General features: G+C 36.5%; 2 protein-coding genes and 1 long non-coding RNA gene across 3 annotated transcripts; 2 read left to right on the top strand and 1 right to left on the bottom strand.

Annotated features, from left to right (window-relative positions):
* Positions 1-2803: 2803 nt before the first annotated feature.
* LOC114178750 lies at positions 2804-4285 on the bottom strand. The gene has a single exon (XM_028064819.1). The coding sequence runs from the start codon at positions 4283-4285 to the stop codon at positions 2804-2806; it is 1482 nt and encodes a 493-aa protein (XP_027920620.1).
* Positions 4286-7390: 3105 nt separating this feature from the next.
* On the top strand, positions 7391-9115 carry LOC114179442 (receptor-like protein 51). Its single transcript, XM_028065784.1, has one exon. The coding sequence runs from the start codon at positions 7575-7577 to the stop codon at positions 8799-8801; it is 1227 nt and encodes a 408-aa protein (XP_027921585.1). The 5' UTR covers positions 7391-7574; the 3' UTR covers positions 8802-9115.
* A 2151-nt stretch (positions 9116-11266) lies between these two features.
* On the top strand, positions 11267-13043 carry LOC114176491. Its single transcript, XR_003603007.1, has 3 exons — positions 11267-11358; positions 11475-11546; positions 12836-13043. It is a non-coding gene; the product is annotated as an uncharacterized LOC114176491 (long non-coding RNA).
* Positions 13044-16088: the final 3045 nt, after the last annotated feature.

Consider the following 16088-nt stretch of genomic DNA (forward strand, 5'->3'; position numbering starts at 1 on the left):
CTGGGGGAGCCCGGTGGACATCGCTCTGTCTTTGGCAAGGATCGCAATGCTTAACATGTTCTATGCAATCTTTCCTCATAGTGGGCCAAAAATAACCAGCTCGGAGGATTCTTAGCAGCAGGGCTCGTCCTCCAATATGGCTGCCGCAGATCCCTTCGTGTAGCTCAGACATGATCCTTCGAGCTTCTGCGTTCTCCACACATGTTAGTATTGGTCTTGAGCGAAAGAGGTGCCCATCCACGAGGGTGTAACAGGATGAGCTTCTCTTCACACGTTGCGCTTCATCCGCATTATCAGGCAGGGTTCCATCAGCTATGTAGGATCTAATAGGATTTATCCATGATTCAGATTGAGAGATCCTATTCAAGCTCATTATTCTGATTTCGCTGGATGAATCCACTCTGGGCGAAGTGAGTGTTTCTTTGATCACCGACCTGTGCTGGCCAGGTTTGGTGAAACTGGCGAGTTTGGATAAAAGGTCTGCTCTACTATTGTCTTGTCAGGGAACATGATCTAGGCGAAAAACCCTGAAAGTCTTTGCTAACAACTTTACATACTCTAAGTACTTTGCTAATTGAGGATCCTTTGCTGAGAATTCACCGTTGAATTGACCTGTGACTAATAGCGAGTCACTCCGAGCTGACAATTTCTTCGCTCTGATCTCCTTAGCTAGTAGCATGCCTGCAATCAGAGCTTCGTACTCGGCCTGGTTATTACTGGCTTTGAACGAAAATCTCAGGGATTGCTCAATTAGGATTCCTCCTGGTCCCTCGAGGACGACTCCTGCTCCGCTTCCCTTTTGATTTGATGCACCGTCGACGGATAGGATCCATTCAGGTGGGGTTGAGTTGATGGGAGCCTGGTCCGAGTTTAGTGGTGTAGGCAAGGTGAGTTCAGCCAAGAAGTCGACCAATGCTTGGGCTTTGATCGGTCCTTGCGGCTCGTAGTTTATGTCGTACTCTGCTAGTTCTATGGCCCATTTCACCAAACGCCCCATCATGTCTGGCCGCTTGAGAATTTGCTTCACGGGGAGATCAGTTTTTATTTGGATACTGAAACTCTGGAAGTAATGTCTGAGTTTCCTGGCAGAAGTGACGACAGCTAGGGCCGCTTTTTCGAGGGTTGGATACCGTTTCTCTGCGCCGTGTAGCAATCGACTAACAAAGTAGACCGGGTATTGTCTATCTTCTCGGTCCTGTACTAACACAGAACTTATGGCATGTTCAGTTACTGTAATGTATAATTGTAAAGGATACCCTTTCTGTGGTCGGCTGAGCACCGGTGGTTGGCTTAGGTATTCCTTGAGTCGGAGAAAGGAATCTTCACACTCTGACGTCCACTGGAATCTTTCGCTCTTCTTTAGGCACTGAAAATAGGGGTGGCCTTTGTCCCCGCTCCGGGCAAGGAACCTGGACAGGGCAACCATCCTTCTAGTTAGTTGTTGAACTTCCTTCATGCAACTCGGACTCTTCATGTTGATGATTGCCTGACATTTATCTGGGTTAGCTTCAATACCTCATTCTGTCAACATAAAACCTAGGAATTTTCCTGCCTTAACCCCGAACACACATTTCTCTGGGTTTAGCTTCAGTTGGTACTTGTTGATGGTGTCAAAAAGTTCTTGTATGTCAAGGGCATGAACGTCGTTTCCTGAGGAAGTGACTACCATGTCGTCTACGTAAGATTCTACATTTCGACCTAGTAGAGGTTGGAGTATCCTGTCCATCATTCTCTGATAAGTGGCCCCAACATTTTTTAGACCAAAAGGCATCACTCGATAGCAAAAATTGGCCCTTACTCCCATGAAGGCAGTTTTGTCTTCGTCTGCCGGATGCATGCGGATTTGGTTGTACCCTGAGTACGCATCCATGAAGCTCAGCAGACCACAGCCGGAGACGCGATCTACCAAAACATCTATATTCGACAAGGGATAAGAGTCTTTGGAACATGCCAGGTTTAGGTCAGTGAAGTCGACACACATCCTCCATTTTCCATTTGCTTTCTTAACCATGACTACATTGGCGAGCCATTCCGGATACTGTATTTCTTTAATGCGCCCAGCCTCCATCAGTTTTTTTATTTCCTCCGTCGCGGCCTTCTCCTTTTCTTCATTTAGTCTCCTACGCCTTTGAACTCGTGGTTTTACCTGTGGGTTGATGTTCAAGCGATGACAAAGTATGTCTGGGTCAATCCCAGGCTTATCCCGGGCCGACCATGCGAATGTGGTAATATTCGCTTGTAAGACTCGTCGTATCGCTGCCTCCGTGGTCTGATCGAGGTCGGCTCCGATCCTTATTTTCTTCCCAGGGAGTATTTCCAACTCTTTGAGTTCGCCAATAGGTTGAGGGCCCTGATCAGTTGGTGGTCGTGGATCAAGTTCAGAATCTGACCTATCTACAGAGCCAGGGATCTGGGTTAGGTTGTAGGTATCTCGTCGAGTTCGCAAGCTTTTTTCATAACATTTTCGTGCCACTTCTTGGTCGACCTTCATCGTGACTACCTTTCCTTCAGCCGGGAATTTCATCTTCAAATGTGTAGTGGAGACGACCGCACCGAGTTTGTTGAGGGATGGTCTCCCGAGCAGCATGTTATAAGACGAGGGGGCATTGACCACAATGTATTTAACTACTATGGTCTTTGCTGCGTGCTCGTCAGAGAATGTTGTCCTTAGGTTAACGTACCCTCGGACCTCAACTTGCTCGCTTGAAAAACCCACTAGGACTCCATCGAAAGGTAGAAGCTGGTCTCTGGGAATCTGAAGGCCAACGAGAGCGTCATAGAACATGACATCTACCGAGCTGCCCTAGTCGATCAGTACCCGATGCACATTTCGACCCATCATGATTACTGAGAGTACCACAGGATCGTCCTCATGAGGGACTATATCCTTGGTGTCCTCTGTCGAAAAGATGATACTGGGTATGGGCGTTGAAAGTTCTAGGACCGTTGCCGTCATGATATTCTGCGCGTATCGCTTCCTGGCTGACTTGGTCGGACCCCCTCCTGCGAATCCTCCTACTATAGTGTTGAAATCTCCAAGTACGGGAATTTCGTGAGGTCCCGCAGTAGCTTTGGAGAACTGTTCGACAGGTTTTGTCTTTGTGTTATTGCCTTTAATATATTTGTCCACGAGGCCTCTCCGGGCTAAACTTGCTAAGTGCCCTGTTAGAGGAAAGCAATCTTTAGTATTGTGACCGTGGGTCTTGTGAAATTCGCACCAGGCTGAGGTTTCTTTTCCGAGGAGTCGTCCGGTTTCCATGGGGAAACGCAAGTATCTGCTAACTCCTTCGTCTTGTAAGATTCGAGCTTTGGATTCAGAAAAGGAAGGACACGAAGATTTGAAGGCCCTTTTATCTGAATGATGATGCGGACTGTAGGGAGTGAATTTGCGGCTAGCTTTTTTATACGGGGAGGAGGTCTCCATAATTTGACGTCGGACTTCCCTACTTTTATGCTCGGACTGAGGCCGTCTTTCTTCTGACCTTTTCCTCTGCATGGCTTCTTCTGTCTCGATGTAAACGGTTGCCCTACTCCTTATTTCCGCTAGCGTTATAGCTGGTGCTCGAATGAGAGATTCGCTAAAAGAATTAGCTCGCAATCCTTTCACGAAAGCCCCGATTAGCATATCCTCGCTAGGGTTTGCGAGCCCCATGCTGACATCACAAAATCTGTTGAGAAATTGTTTCAAAGTCTCCTCCTGACGTTGCTTGATATCGAACATATCTGCTATCTGTAGCTGCTTGGGACGATTTACTGCAAATCTTTCCATAAATAGGCGAGCGAAAACGTTGAAAGAAGTGATGGTGGCGTGGGGGATCTTGCCAAACCATTTTAACGCCGTGTTTGATAGAGTGCCTACGAACATCTTGCACCGCACCGCGTCGCTTCCTCCTGATATTAACATTTGTGCTCGGAAAGCCTTTAAATGTGCTTCCGGGTCGCCTTCACCAGTGAAGGGTATCATTTTTGGGATGATGAAATGGGGCGGGATGATCTCCTCTACGATCGCCCTAGCCAGTGGATGGTTCTCGTCCTGCTCGTCCGTTACTCTCCCCGGAAGGTTGGTGTCTCGAAAATGGCTACGATCTCTCATCCAAGTTCGCAATTCGTCGTTGCTTTTTTGCAGTTGTTCTTGTTGACGCATAGACTCCTCCAATCTTTGCCTAGCTTCTTCTGATTCTCTTCGTACAATTTCATTTTCTTGCCTCAAGGTTTCAATTTGCCGCATGACCTGTTCTAAAGAAACTCGTTCGTTGTTGTTGCTCTCTGTTGCCGTGATCACCATTGTTACCCGCTTTCGTTTTGTTTATGTTTTGTGGTGCCGGTTTCAAGTTTTACCAGGCCCCACGGTGGGCGCCAATGTTCCGGTGTGCAAATTCAGGTTTTGTTAGCTACCAGAACAATTCTAGTCTCTCTCTCACTGTTCTGAATTGATTCCATGTCCCTCATTTACTCCCTTATGGCTCTTTAAAGACTCTTTCCAGTAACCTCCCATCCCTACTGATCCGAAACTGCCCCCTTTCTTTCAGCGTCTTTTAGGGAACCGTCCAAGTAACTAACCACGTATCTCGATGGTCCCTGGATTCAAGCCTAGGTTTGGGAAACCACTTCCGATAATTTAGGGAGTTACTATATAGTGGGCCTGTTGGGCCTAACAATGGTTACTCTGACATATGGCTGAGGGAAATATCTAACTTCGTCCTGCGAGCTGGCGACCATACTCAAAGTTAGCTCGGAATCCGAGCTCGGCCCACTCTGGTAGGTGGCGGAGCTAGGTCGCTGTCCGAGCTAGCCTTATCTTAACTTACTGTGAAACTAGGTCGGAGTCCGAGGATCTAATTATCCCAGTACAATACTCAATGAGTTTAAGTTGTGTTATATTTGAGAGAGCATTATTATTTTTTGTTTAGTAGTTTTAATCTCATAGGCTTAAAATGGTATATCCATAAGTGAATTGTGTATTTACATGTCCAAAGGTCAAAACATTTATAAAATTTGTGCTTTTAAACACCACTATTGAGTTTAAAACATTATCTAAAGGCTTGTCTCCATTTCATCACTAATTCAAGTTTCTCTTTCTAATTTTATCACAAAAATTGAAAAGTAAAAAATTGGTCTTACTATGCTCACTTCCTCGTGTAGTCTCCTTACTTTCTTTCACAAAGATTCATAATATTTTCCTTGTTTCTCTTCTTGCTTGCTTTGGCAAAGAATGTCACTAGTTTGGACCTTCATTGAATATGTACAAGTGAGGTCCAACATGAAGTCTTAAACCAATGAAAATAAAATGCAATCAAAAGGAAAGTACATGTTTCTTGTAATTCTTCTATAACTTTCTTGCTTCACTTTTTTTTTTTTTCATTCATATACTTATTAAGACATTTGAACAAAAAATACTCATAAAAAATATGAAATCATTAATAAGTGAGTATACCCTGCCACTAATTAAGTTCTCCTCGAGAACAACCAATCAACATTAAAGATCTAATAGATATCAAAATATCCACAAAAGTCTTCAACAACTAAAGAAATTAAAAGTTCAAAAACATGATAATCTACTGCATTAATACCACGTGTGCTAAAAAATGATAACAAAATAAAACTTGTCATTAAATTTTTAATTTCTTGTAGTCAACTCCAATTTCTTTTTTTTTCTTAAATTACTATTATTTAAAAATCCAGGGTAAACTTTCATTAAGAGCATTCAATATTACGAAAGTATTATTCATAATATCTACCTTTAAAATCTACTGAATTCTCTCTTTTCTTTTCTTTTTCCACTAAATAAAACATATAATGGTTATTGCTTTATCTATTTGACGTCTAACGAACTTCAATTTAAAATATATAAATAAAATATAAACGATTCCCACCTCTTCGTCTCTAACTCCAAGATGATGTTTTTTGTTGTCAACATGGTTTATTCAAATTCAGCGTGATAAATTTTGGTTGAAAAATATGTATTCTCTCTTGCTAATTTTCTTTTTTGCTTTTTTTTTTTTATAGTTTTGATTCTTTGGTTTGAACCACATGTAATTTTAGTACTTATATTATATACGAGAAAACATATTCTCATTGTTTCATGCTAGCATAATATATACGAGAAAACATATTCTCACTGTTATATATTAGCGTAAACACAGACGCGAGACGACGATCGGATCGTGTCTGTATCCATTTTTTAAATATGCATGATATTATATTAATAAATAATAATATTGTAATGTTATTAAGTTAATATATAAATTAAAATTATATAATATATAAGAACAGACAAAAGAATAATCATTGATAAATAAAGAAGAAGAGAAAAAACAAAGACATCTAATTTTATAAAAAGCTTGTAAAAGTAACGGTTAATTTTTAAAAATTTAATAAATTATTATATTTAAAAGGTAAAATTGGTATATTGAAATGTGCACACAAAAAGGGAAATCCCCTTTATATATTACTAGCATAAACCCAGGCGCGATAGTATATGTATGTACGCATTTTTTAAATATGTGTAATATTATATTAGTAGATGATGATATTGTAATGTTATTAAGTTAATATATAAAATAAAATTATATTTATTAAAAATAAAGTGAAATATAGTATAAAAGATAAGAGAATAATATTTGATAAATAAAGAAAAAAGAGAAAAAGTAGAGATAAACGATTTTATAAATAACATGTAAAAGTAATGGTCAATTTTCAAAAATTTAATAAATAATTAGATTTTAAAGAGTAAAATTGATATTTTGAAAATTGGACACGAAAAAAAGAATTTTTTTATATATTGTTATAGATTATAGATTCATATGAATACTTTTTAAAATAAAAAGTGTAAACGTTCATCCATTATCGTCCATTCTCTCAAACAATAAATACCTATAACCAAACGCACTATGATTCTCAAACCAAAGATTTATGGCAAAAGTTTTTCACCACTCATAGGTGATGCCCTCGTTAGACTTTCCAAGACAAAAAAGATGCATAAAAAAACGTCAAATAAAAGGATGTCTTACAGTATTGACGTAGTTTCAAAGGGTATCTTAAAATAATTACCATACTTTTTCTTTTGATGGAAGAAATATAGAACATAAGTATAATATGACACGTAAGAATAAGGAAACTAAATTGACAAAATAATCTTGAAAAAAAGAAAGAAACAGACAAAAAAAAGAAGAAGAAATATAATAATGATGGTGCTTCCTTACCCCAATGTTCTGCTCTCTGTTATCTTACTGAAAAGTGAAAACCATCGTTGTTGACATGATAATGAAGAGTAGTTATCATATCGGAATACAATAAAACTATTGATTAAAGGAGAGTTATGAAAGCTGCAGCTAAAAGAAATAAAAGTGTTATTAAATGTGGAACCCCCAAGAAAAAGCTGGATCCCACTCGCACTGTTCTAATTCAGTTGAAAAGTTCTGACCCCAAAATAACACGTAAGAAAGAAAATTAATAGTTAAAAAAGCAATGACATAGCAGTGTTTTTGTATATAAGTTTAAAATTGAGTCAACTTTGGCGCTATTCTGAAATCCTTCTCCTTCACTTGTCTGTGTTTTTTACTCATCGTTGAGCCATGAAACAAACCCTCACCATTCTCCTCTTCCTCCTTCCCACCATAACCATCTCAGTTTCTGAACCACTTGATCCAAAGCAAGTGAAGGCCCTTCAATCCCTCAACATCCCTACAACAGAAGACCCATGCTCCCAACCCTCCTTAGTCTGCGACACCTCCACACCCTTCCGACACCTCACCACCCTACAACTCTCGAACTGCACCTCTCCCCACCTCTCTCTCTCCTTCGCAGCCCTCAAATCCCTCTCCACCCTCGACTCCCTCCTCCTCCTCAACTGCCCCGTCACCTCCACCCCCTCCCCCACGCGCTTCCCTCTCCAACTCGCCTCCACTCTCCGCTCTCTCACCTCCGTCAACAGCCTCCGCAACATCTCCGCCGTCTCCCTCTCACATCTCCGGAACCTCACCCACCTCACCCTCTCCAACCTCACCATCAAAGCCTCCGCTCCCTACGTTCTCTTCTCCCATATCTCCAACCTCCAGTCCCTCACCATCTCCCACGCCAACCTCGCCGGCTCTCTCCCTAAACACATCCACTCCCCCAACCTCACCTACATCGATCTCTCTTCCAACAACCTCCGAGGAAACATACCCTCCTCCATCACCATGTTGGACAACCTCCAAGTCTTGATCCTTTCTTCTAATCAGCTCAAGGGTGAGATACCCTCTTCCATTGGGGACCTCATTTCTCTCAAAAACCTCTCCTTGGATTCCAACTCCTTCTCCGGCTCTCTTCCCGACTCCTTCTCCGCCATACCCGGTTTGGTTCACTTGGATCTCAGTTCCAACCAGCTCAATGGCACCATCCCAGACTTCATTTCCCAAATGAGTAACCTCAAACATTTGAACCTCGCAAACAACCTCCTTCACGGGGTTCTGCCTTTCAACTCCACTTTCATCCACGGCTTGCAAGTGTTCAAGGTCGGTGGCAACGGGAACTTGTGTTATAACCGTTCGGTGCTTCCTTCCAAGTTGAAGCTGGACATCGCTCCTTGCGATAAGTTCGGAAGGCCAGTGTCTCCTCCACCGTCCAAGCGTTCTTCTGCGGATGATAGCAGCGATGATGGAGACTATGATGGTGATTATGATGATGGTGGCGCCAGTGTTAGTCACAAGAAGGAGCATCATCATGGACCCAACAAGGTGGTTCTTGGTGTGGCCATAGCGCTTTCTTCCATGGTATTTCTCGTTGTTTTTCTAATCCTGTGCTCCAAGTGCTGTCGCTGAAAAAAAGTTTTGGTTTCTGAACGCAAGAGTAGGAATTTTGGTAATTTATTTGAAATGTTTTTGTTTGATTCATTTATTTATGATGCAAAGAGACGTGTGGATGGTGCAGAGGGAGAGTGCAAGAGAAACGAGAGAGATTGCGAAAATGAAAGGTGGCACCCCATAGAATCATGAGAGGAAAATTGTTTATGTTGAGCTTTTGTTTAATTTGGTATTTTAATCAATTTCTTGTGCAGTGCAATGATTTGCATACGAGGAGCGATGATGGCCTTTGCCACTTTTGTAATTAGCCGTTTATGAGTAGAAAGAGGTGCATGCGGTATCCAGAAAGATGCTATTAACTTGTGCTAGAAGCACTTATTTCTCCCACTTTTCTTTGTTCCTCCGTCACTCTACTAACTCAACAAGCTTTTTTTTTGGGAAAATAATTTTTTGACAAATATTTGATCGATAAAATTGACAAAGTGACCAAATAAGTTGACAATTTTTTTTGTGTGAAAGTGTTATTTTCCTAAATCTTGATTGAGGAGCTTACTTTTCTTAACATTTTCTTGTTAAATAGGTTAAATTTGATAAAAGGATATATAAGAAATAAAAATTATAAAATCTTATCATTGGTTTGCCAAATTAATGACAGCTTTGTGTGCGTGTGCCTTAAAAACTAAAGTCAATGTGGTAGTTTTGGCTAACTTGCAAGTTTTTGGGTTCAAATTGTATTCTCGTCTACCCTAAAAAATTTGTTGTTAACATTTGGTATATGGTGAAGATCAAATATATTATCTAATTTAAATTATGGTATTTTATTAATCATTGAGTGTTGTTAAGGAGGACTAAATATATCATGCTGTATTTTTAATCATTTTAAAAAATGTTATTTTAAAATATTCTTAACAATGTTCAATTTTTGTTTACATAACTAATATTCTAGAAAATGGTTAGACTTTGTATATGGTCATATAATCATGATTAAGTGCAATTGTGAATTTGATTCGTATATTTAATTTTTTTTTTTTCATTTTAACCTTAAGCAAAATTTGATGTAAAATTATTCGTTTAATCTCCAAAAGTTGAATATATATATATATATATATATATATATATATATATATATATATATATATATATATATATATATATATATATATTGAAGACTAAATAATATTAGAATATAATTTAATTAAAGATTCAACGCTTTCTAAATTTGGGTATTTTTAATTGAATATATATTAATTATATTATTTTATCTATTGAGTATTCAAGTTTTTATATATTTTCGTTAAGTTCCTTTCATTTAATTTTTCAGTTTGTTATCTTACTTTGTGATTTTGCTTCCTTATTTTCACGCAATAAAAAAAATGTGAACTTTAAAGATCGAGTTTACAAAACACATAAGTATTTTTAATAAATATTTTAAAAAATTAATCTTTTTCGTCTACATTCATCTCTTCTTTCAACATAACGGTCTTTTCTATTTTTTGTTTATTTTTTGTTTTTGTCAAATATGAAAGTGTTGTACCAAAAACAAAAGTCTTTTTGAAGATTTTGTTATTAGTACAGATCAAACAAAGTAAATTAAACTAATATAAAAAATATATGCTAAATTAAATACATTTTAAAATAAAAACATATTAATATTAACTCTATTGATGCCAAATTGTCTTCATTAAAAAAATAATTTAAAAATTAATGATAAATTAGTCGATATTAATGAGTTTTCCTTCGAAAGTTGACATTAACGAATTAATGGCTATCATTTTAAAGTCACAATATCTCATACTATTAACTATTTAGCGTTGACCAAAGTGAACACTAATTATATATTTTCTTGTAGGACATAGGACATATTGGATAACAAGTCATTAATGGTGGTGACAAAAACAATCTCTTGATCAATGTAGATCATAAAGTGAGAGTTATCCATAAGCATGACAACCTCATTATCCAACATCCTTTTAATGAAAGTAATAAAATGATATTATCATTAGCCACAACATATTTTTTTATATAGATCATATAATTTCACTTCTCTTAATATATAAAAACAAGTATTAAGACAAAATCATGGCAACGTCAGTCACTCGATTAACAAAAACATTAAATAGATTAAAAATATAAATAAATACTCAATTTAAAAATATAAAATATTGAATGTTCAATAAAATAAATAATAAAAACTCGATTAAAAATATTTAAACTTATAAGAAACTTAAAGTTTAATTTAGTCTTTAAATAATTATATATATATATATATATATATATATATATATATATATATATATATATATATATATATATATATATATATATATAACTAATAATGTTTTTATAGGTGTAAGTTCCATTTTTCAGTTTTATGCGTGTTGGGCCTAGCCTCTTCGTAGGCCCAAGACCAGCCCTTCTAGGGAACCCAATACCCTTGCTAGCCCCTAAACCTTTGTTGCATGTCCCATTTGCAGAAACCAACCTTTTGTTCCTCATACATTCTCCAGCTAGAGCTCCGTTAGGGCACACTGTCTTCTCCTATTTCCAAGCTAACAAAAACATCTCGTACCTTCTGGTAAGTCGAACTTTAGAGCTTTAGTCTATTTCTTCACCCCTTTTCGCGTTTTGAGCATGTTGGTCAGTTAGGGTTCCATTTATTTACCCGTTTCGTCTTGGTTTGCACGATTGCAGCTCACTACTCGAGTTCCTGGAGCTGTGATATCCCTTAGTTAGGGTCTTTTGCTTTCTGTACCCAAAACAAAGGTAAAGGAAGCTAGTTTTTGCCTCTTTTTACCGTTTAAAATATTTTCTCCTGTTGTTTTTGGGTTGTTGAATACTTTTGGAATGATGAATGAGGTTTTTGGTGGTATGAGACTGTCTTGTTTGCTTTTGGGTATGTTCATTTGTGTGTGTTCCTGCTGCTTGTGTGAACAGTGGTGAGTGTTGTCAATCTCGCCTAAGCGAGCTCGTCTCGCCTAGGCGAGAGTGTCTGAGACTCGCCCAGGTTCTACTCGAGCAACTCGCCTAGGCGGAGGATTCTTGCTTTGAGCGACATACTGTCTCGCTCAGGCGAGAGTGACTCGCCCAAGCGAGTTCTCGAAGAAGAACCTGATGTGCTATGCTCGCGTCCTCGTCCAGGCGAAGGATTTGATTTTGGGTGAAGGGTGATCTTGCCCAGGCGAGCTGGTCTCGCCCAAGCGAGATGCTCGCAGAGTGCCACTGTTCCAGGTCTCGCCTAGGCGAGAAGGCCTAGCTTAAGCGAGACAGTCGCTGTAGCTTAGGCGAGGGCTTCTAGCCTAGGCGAGAATAGTGTAGATTTATGTTTTGGATCCCTGTTTACCTTGGGTGTGGCTATTTATCTCGAACATGCAAGATTATGGTGTGATTGCATGAGTTGTATGAGTCGTATGAGTTGTATGCACTGAAATCTGTATGTTAGCATGAGTAATATGTGAAATTTTATTTTGGTTGGTTGAGAATGTGCATGAGAAATTAATGTTGAGATAACAAGTGGTGATTATGAGATACGAAACATGAGATTGATGTGAGATAGGCGTAATTCCATGAGTCTCGTGGGGAGACTTTATGGTGGCGTGTAGTGTGTATATTAAGATATGGATTCAAGTAAGGACCGCATCTCGAAACTCTAAAGGGTCAGTGAGTCTCATGTAGAGCAAACTGACCCATGTGGTGAGAGTAGCGGGAGGCCCTAGTCTATGGCAGGATAATGGCCTTAGACGCTTAAGGGCTAACCTTGTGAGTGGTAGGGTGAAACCCATTGGCAATGGCTCTGCAGAGCAGTAGAGACCACCACAAGTGCAAGCATCTAGTGAATCCGATCTTAGTATAGTTATCCAGATAATTGAGTCATAGTGTCCTGCTTGTTTGCTATAACATGATGCTCTATGCCTGTTGTGTTGCATGTTAAGGAATGTTTAAGTACTTGTCCGTTGTATCATGATAAGATTAAATTGCACTAGCTTACCCTTGCATTTCTGTTTATGTTCCTGTTGTGTTTTCTCTTTTGCGATGATCACCCTTGGTGAGAGCAGATGTAGGAAATTCTGGGAGTAGGCCCGGTGGTAGCAGTGGTGCAACTTAGGGGATCTGTTTGTGTGACTCTCAGGAGCAGTCTATGGCCTAAGTGCCTTTTTGTAATCTCATGCTCTAGAGGAACATCGTCTTTTGTAAAACTTTTAACTTTCTCTTATGTTGTTTATGGCATAGTGGTATGCCCAAATTTATTTTCACAGTACACTTCTGGATGACTGTAACAGTTACCTTTACTATGTTTATGTTCATTTAAGTGTTTCTCGTTACTATAACTTTGTGATGCTTTATTTAGTAGTGTAATCTATTAAAAATGGGATGTCACATTTTTATGGTATCAGAAAAAAACATATATAATTATAAGAACTAAATCTTCTTCTATCATTAAATAAAAAATAGTTTACAAACTAATACCTACTATTTGTTAGATTTATAATAACATTACCAAAAGCACATGTTAAAACCTCTTTATTGGTATCTTTTGATATCACGTTTGAAGTACTATTGTTTTGAAACTTAATAGATCCGTCGTAATTTTGTCTTCAAAAAATATATTAATATATTAAGGAAAAATGCCTTTCCAAACAACTTCTTAAACTTTTATATATATATATATATATATATATATATATATATATATATATATATATATATATATATATAATTTTTGGAAGAAGTAGCTCCCGTTAAAATTAAGGACAATATCAATATATCAACATCATCAACCTCAAGTTCGTGAGAGTTTGATAACTCACTGTATCAGATAAGTTTATTATTATCCTTAATTTCAATTCTTAAACTACTAAGTGATATATGAATTTTGAATGAATAGAATATGAGAAAAAAAATAATGTATAAAATATATGAATTTTAATTTAGATATTTTAAATATATTAGAAATAAAAGTAAACTTATAATTTTAAGAGAAGAAATGAAACAGTAAATATTGTTGATTATAGCTAACAAAATGATTATACTTTTTTAATGAATAGTGTGAATTATTTCTTAATGTTTTCTCCATAAATGTTTTTTTTTTTTGAGAGAAAATATAAAGACTAAGGCTTTGTTCATTTGGGTAGATGGGTTTGAAGGAGAGGAAAATGATGAATTTGAAAGTGAAATGTGTGTTATTTTTTTAAGAGATTTAAAGGTGATTATGAGTGAATTTAGAAGTGTAATTTGTGAGAGTTCGAGAATGATTTGATTGATGTGATAAATAAAAAAATATTTTAATATATATAAAGAAATATTACCATTTTGCCCTTTATATAATAAATAATATAAATTAGTATTTGTATGAGTTTTAATTATTTTTAAATTTTTATTTAATACTATTTGGAATCGGATCTATGCATTTGGGATCGGATCCAAGCTTTAATGGATCAATCCACTACACTGAAATACAATTTGGAATCGGTTCCAAGCTTGCAGGGATTGATCCAATGCACTGAAATATCCAAATTCCTTCTACACATGAAAAAAACATGGTAAGGAGTAGAAGTGTCTTTTGTTGCAACATTCCTTCAAATCTATCCTAAACACGGGAGATAAAAAATTTCATTGATCATGCAAATCACTCGTATCACTCACTCTTATTTCATCTAAAACGAACATGCTTTTAACCTGATAATCCATCCTTTTATTTCTTTTCAAACAGGAAATCGCATCAAGCGAACAGGCCCTAAGGTTGTGTTCTTATAAAAAAGATTGATTTGAGGGAAAGTGAGATAATTGATTTGAGTAGATTTAAGGGTAAAGTTTGTCTTGTTTTTTTTAAGGGATTTGAAGATAATAGTGGAGTAGATTTAAGAATAAATTTTGTAAAAATTTGTGTAGAATTTGAGTGATGTGACTAATAAAAAATAAAATTTAATGTATGAAAAAGTTAAATTACCAAATTACCTTTGATGTTAAATATAATATAAAATGATAAGTTGTAATTAATTTTAAAAAATTTATACATAAATTCAAATATTATAAATAAATATTAATCGAAAAAAGTATATATTTTATCGTAACACAATAAAAAATCTGGATACAAATATGAAATCGGATACAACTAACATGAATACTAAACCCTTTATAACCAAATCCAAATCTATTAAATGGAAAGCCGGAATCCGATACAACAATTCTCTATCCGTTCCAATATTCTTCATATCTCATGTATGTATGGAATGTATGGAAAGTATACAAATCGAGCCCATGAGTGCAGTTTTTATTTATTTAGTCGCGTGGTTACTACTAATTACTGTGGGTTATAAAAGTTCTTTAATAAAAAATTGAATTTCACTACATTTTTTTAATCTTATTCTATAGTCTGGCAGCAGATAGAAAAACTGCTTTTCATGGACGCAATCAGATTCTCTGCAGTCTGAGAGAGAATTTAAGAATCTTTACACAGAAATTGAATATTCAAACATAAAAAGTTCATAAAATGAAAATATAGTTAGAAAAAAGAAGGACTGCGATAAAAATATAAACTTCTTATTTTCTTTGTGCCATGCCTTAAAAAGAGTGTACTTGGCATGCTATTGCTTTCGAGTTACAGACATTTAATTTTGTTTTTACTTGTATTAAAGAAAAGTGTCTACTTTTTTATCGTTAGAACAAAAAAAGTGTATATTGCCACTTGTTTCATACGTGGTTTCTTCTAATTTATCCTTACATTCTTAGAAGAGAAGGAAAAAGGGAAAAAACCGAATGTGTAGGATGAAGATCAAATAAAACTCAAAAAACATAAAAATAAAAGGGCTCAGCTTTGGTGAAATCTATATTTGAATACTGATATCTCTTGATGCAGGCTATCATGTAAAGTTGTAACTTGTAACTCCTGATGCAAAAAATTTACAAGGTAATAGATTTGTTAAATGTATGTATATTTTATCAAGGTTTCAACAACAGATTTTTTTGCTTTTAATTCATGTATATGGATTTTTTATTTCGGACTATATCGAAATATAAAGATTTTATGCATGATGCAGTCCATTAATATTTTAATCCATAAAAATGACTTGATTGTGACTTTTGAGGAGTAAAGTAATTTGATTCACAATATTTTAAAGGGGGACAAAAAAAAACAGATTGAATATGATAATTTGAATGTGTAATGTTTCAGATAAATCAGAAGCGTAATGGAGAGCAATTTGAATCTAGAATACCTCAAAAACACGTCACCCATTCAGTATGGCGTGACATTCACAGCAGAATTTCTCATTTCCTCAGCATTTTTATTGTCATTCTCATTTTCATTCC

This window comes from Vigna unguiculata, chromosome 3, assembly GCF_004118075.2.
Source record: "Vigna unguiculata cultivar IT97K-499-35 chromosome 3, ASM411807v1, whole genome shotgun sequence".
In the NCBI taxonomy this organism is placed as follows: domain Eukaryota; kingdom Viridiplantae; phylum Streptophyta; class Magnoliopsida; order Fabales; family Fabaceae; genus Vigna; species Vigna unguiculata.